Consider the following 4,599-nt stretch of genomic DNA (forward strand, 5'->3'; position numbering starts at 1 on the left):
ACACCCCCCAAGTTACGGCAACTGTCATTGAAAGGGGGTATATGGCCAAAACGAGTTTGTACCCAGGTTGTGACATTTTGCTTTGCCTTCATGGCATATATGTTTGGCTTCTTTTGCTTGAAAACTATGTTAACCATAAGAAATTTATTAAGGAATGAAGTTATTGCTAGTTTAAAATTAATAGCAGGACCTGTCCCCACTCTCCATATGTTACCTGGTGTTTGAACAAGAAAATGGATAAAAACTTTCAGCTGACTTTGGTCATGTTAGTTAGGAAAAGCTATAAGACTGATATCCAATTTTTGGTATAGAACCTGTGCGGCATAACCATGGTATGAAATGAAAGTCACAAAAGGGGTCTGGGCATACAATTAAGTAGTACTTTTAACTTTTAAAGAACTTCGTTGACAATGAGGATTTGTTTATTGTAGTAGAACCTAAAACCTGTTTGCAAAAATTTCTATAATTTTTATGCGTTCGTTTTTAGAAGACAGAATAATTAGCAATTTTAATTATATCAACAAAATTTAGGAAACAAGCAAGATGAGTTTAGTTCTTAATAATGCTATGTCATTTTGTTTAGTATTAATTGTTTATTACTACACTAATAATATAATCTAAATATTTTGTTTAATATTAATTGTTTATTACTAAACTAATAATATAATCTAAATATAACGAATATTTATTTTGGTATGATTAATGAAATTATTCTTTAAATTCAAGATCTCTAAGATTAAAGATTTTTTGTTCTCATGAAGAGAAAAAAATTGTTAAATTTCAATTAAATTGCTTTGAAGGGGCTTGATTATTTCTGAATCTTACATTTATCAATTTTGCAAAGCAATCAAATTTTGCCCTTAGGATTATTTGTGATTTACGGAAAGAAAAATTTTTTATTCTTGGAAAACTTACATTTAAATGATTTGTTATACTACACATGTATAAAAACTCTCACGGTTTACATTAGCAAAATCAGTAGCTTCATGCATCGATTCTGACCGCAGAAGGTCAAAATCATTGGGTAAGTGCAGGGAAAATCCAACTAAGCAGCATAATCCCGTCAATAATGGAATTTATAATTCGAATCCACAAGGGAGCATTTGTTATTACGAATAAAAGGGAGTAAGGCCAGAGTCAAACATTCTAGCCATTAAATAACATATAAATTAGAGTTAGCAGTTTATGATTAACAATATCCCCATATGCATACATAAGTTCTCAGATAAAATGCACTTTCAGGCTAACATGTTCTTGGTTACAGCATAGTTGGAATAACAGCTCACAACTCAGTCGACCGTTGTCAGACTTCTCCATGCGAAAAATGTTCCCAAATGTCGCCTACGGGTTGACATGGATTTTCAGGCTGCGATTTATCTGCGACAACGACGGGTGCCTGTTGCATTAACAAGAACGTCAAACCACAGAACTGTAAACACCAACACAATGAAATGATAACGGATGGTATTGAAGCATGAACAATGCAGTGGCTAAATAATGCGTATGTACTAGGTATTAGCAAGTACAATTTGGTAAGAATCTGCTTTAAGAAAAGCTCGGAAGGAAGTTTTGACTTTAATTTTATTACGACGAGGACTGCTTCTTCCCCATCGTCGTGACCATAGCATATGGCTGCAAAACTAGTTACTTGTTAACATACAGCTCAATGGTAAACAAAAAAAATAACACATCAAGAATGCCCTACGTGCATTAATTACTAGGTTTATTTTCTTTACCCACAACCTTATTTTCTGAATATTGGAGATAAAAAACATTGAGACACATAATAATGAAATAACTACTGCTGCTCCAGAACAACATTAATTTAGTTAAAGGAATTAAATTGCATGTAGTATTGAACCTTTTTATAGAGTTAGTTTTATTGGTAACGCGTCATAGTAAATAGTCCATGCAGGAATAAGTTAGGTGGTAACTTTTGATCGCTTGCGTTTATTTATCCCAGCAGGTGATTTATCATTCCTCGCTGAAGGTTGTGCGCCTCCGTTGGGGTATCTAGTCCTCCGGTGCCCTAGCTTCCCGCATGTGCTGCACTTTCTTTTGATTTTCGGGGCAGACCCACCTGCTTGACTCATCCGACCCGTGCCTTTTGTTCTAACACGAATCGGGTCCTGCACCCCGCAATCTTGTGCTGCTGTGATATCATCCGTTGATGGTCTTAGGCCGTACTTAATTTCAAGGAAGAGAGCATCACTCAGAAGCTTCTTTGAGTAAAGCTTGAAGTTTTCATCACTCATGCAAGCAACGTGCCCTAAACGCTTACATAGCTGGGAGAAAGAACCCAATCGTGTCCTATAGGTCACACTTCGGTCAGTAGTGTGTTGCTCAACACATTGGTTATGGACCTCCATTTTGGCTGCCTTAGACCACCTGCGCAGCACTAGGTTTTCAGGGATTTCCACTAAGTCAAGCCTAACACACACGGAAAGGATATGCACACAAGGAATACCAAACGACTCCATACGCATGCAGGTGCAAGTAAATCTATTCGCGACAGGGTCCCTATAAACCTTCCAATTCATCTCAGGCCTTCGATACTTCTGGAGAGTGTATGCATGAGGGTTCTCAGTCTCATTAAATTCACATATTCTAACACGAACACACCGTTTCAGGCTATCCCGGAATCTGAAAAACATTTCGCGGGTGAACATCGTCCACCCGGACTTTTCCAGCTTAACAATCTCTGTTTGTAGCACAGATGTTCCGTACCATGAACGAAAGTCTAGCTCATCCTCGGTGTCACGCAGAAAATCCACACACCTTTGAAAATTTCTGACAAATTCTAACACCTCGTACCTGCTCTCGACAAACCTCCCTAGTTTGGCATGTAGTGACTCGCACCTAGAGGTAGTCCGTAATCTAGCAAAAAATCTACCGCGGATGTATACGGTGGCCCAAGCGTGCTTTTTGGTGTACAAGTCCTTAACCCACTCAACCTCCCTAACACCGCACTCGTTGAGCATTGCCTCCCAATGCGCTTCGAACTCATCGATTTCCATATCTGCCAACATGCGGTGTCTAAACATTTGTGTTAATCTCGGGTCGCTTATGTTAGCAATCGCGTTCCTCAGCAGATGCCAGGCACACAACCGATGATGTGCATCAGGAAATACAGACTGGATTGCTATCCGCATGGCCGGGTCGCCATCCATGATGACCGATTGCGGTGCTTTACCTTGCATGCATTCCAGAAACTGGCGAAGAACCCAAATATATGACTCCTGCGTTTCGCATGAGACCATTGCTGTTCCAAATACGCATGTCTGGTTGTGGTGGTTTACTCCGGAAAAGACTACAACGGGTAGGTTGTACTTGTTGCGGCCATATGTAGCGTCGAATGCTAGCACGTCGCCGAAAATCCCATAATCATCCTGGCAACGACCGTCGCTCCAAAACAAGTTGCATAAGTGTTGCCCTGCCCCCAACTTGTAACGCCAAAACATTTTCCCATCCATGCGTGCCAGACCTTCCAAGTACCTAATAGCCGCACTTACATCTCCGCCTTGCAGACCTCTCTGTTTCTGTATCTCATTATACATATCTTGCTTTGTGAATGTTACCAGATTAAAACCCTCTAGTTGTGCTGCGAATGACTCATAAATCTTAGGTATGCTAATCCCAATCTCCCTCATGCTTGCTAGCTGAGCAACTTCTACCTCAGATATCTTCTTGTGTGATCGCAGATAATCAACAAGCTTCCCATACGCAAGTTCGTGGTTATGCTCCTCGACAAAATGCGAGACATACCACCTCCCACTACCGTCTTTCCTCTTTATCCTCATCTCCGCCATGCATCCGCATCGGGTAACTACCTTATGCTCCCTTTTGCGATCAACCTTTTCCAACCATTTCTTCTCTCGGAATCCTTGCCTATTATAAACAAAAGTGTACCGCACGATCTCTCCGGCAGTGTTTCTAACAGTCTTGCCTCGCCGTGATGCAAAGCCCTTTAGTCGGCTGTAATTGTTATAGAAGCCGCCTGCCTCCTGAGATGAAGAAAACTCCATTTCAAGAACATCTTCTGCTCGCAACCCATCCAAACCCAAAAAACTGTGCAACATTGAAGCCCCCCTTCCTTCCCAATCGGATAACTCAGCATCTTCCTCCACTCTCGTATCAAACATTGTGTCCTGAAAAATTAAGACAAACATTTTGCTACCAACTTCATTATGTGGATTGAATTCTGTTTAAATATTGCATATCCATGCATATTAACGCTCTTGTCCATCAAAGCCTTTCATTTTAAATTAGTTTCAAAGTGAATTTTGCAAATGCAATGTTCATAGCTACTAACATGGTTATTAATTCAACCCTGAAAACATGACCTGAAAAACTCCATTCAGGATTGTAAAATTAATATAATTATAACATTATCATGTTATAATTTAACATACAATTTACCCAACCATCATAATGGTTGGCCACTACAACATCTTCATGCCAATCTATTTAATAAAGGATTTGCTTGTCGACGTTCATTGTCACAGATGCAAGTAGTGCATATTTCTTTAAAATGTGAAAGTTCACATTTGCAAACTTAACAAATACTACAGCCACGACTAACTTAACAAAAAAACACCA

General features: G+C 39.5%; 1 protein-coding gene across 1 annotated transcript; it reads right to left on the reverse strand.

Moving 5' to 3' along the window:
* Positions 1–1,922: 1,922 nt before the first annotated feature.
* Positions 1,923–4,142, reverse strand: LOC130962659 (protein FAR1-RELATED SEQUENCE 5-like). Its single transcript, XM_057888846.1, has one exon. The coding sequence runs from the start codon at positions 4,140–4,142 to the stop codon at positions 1,923–1,925; it is 2,220 nt and encodes a 739-aa protein (XP_057744829.1).
* Between the last annotated feature and the right edge of the window lie 457 nt (positions 4,143–4,599).

This window comes from Arachis stenosperma, chromosome 2, assembly GCF_014773155.1.
Source record: "Arachis stenosperma cultivar V10309 chromosome 2, arast.V10309.gnm1.PFL2, whole genome shotgun sequence".
Lineage (NCBI taxonomy): Eukaryota > Viridiplantae > Streptophyta > Magnoliopsida > Fabales > Fabaceae > Arachis > Arachis stenosperma.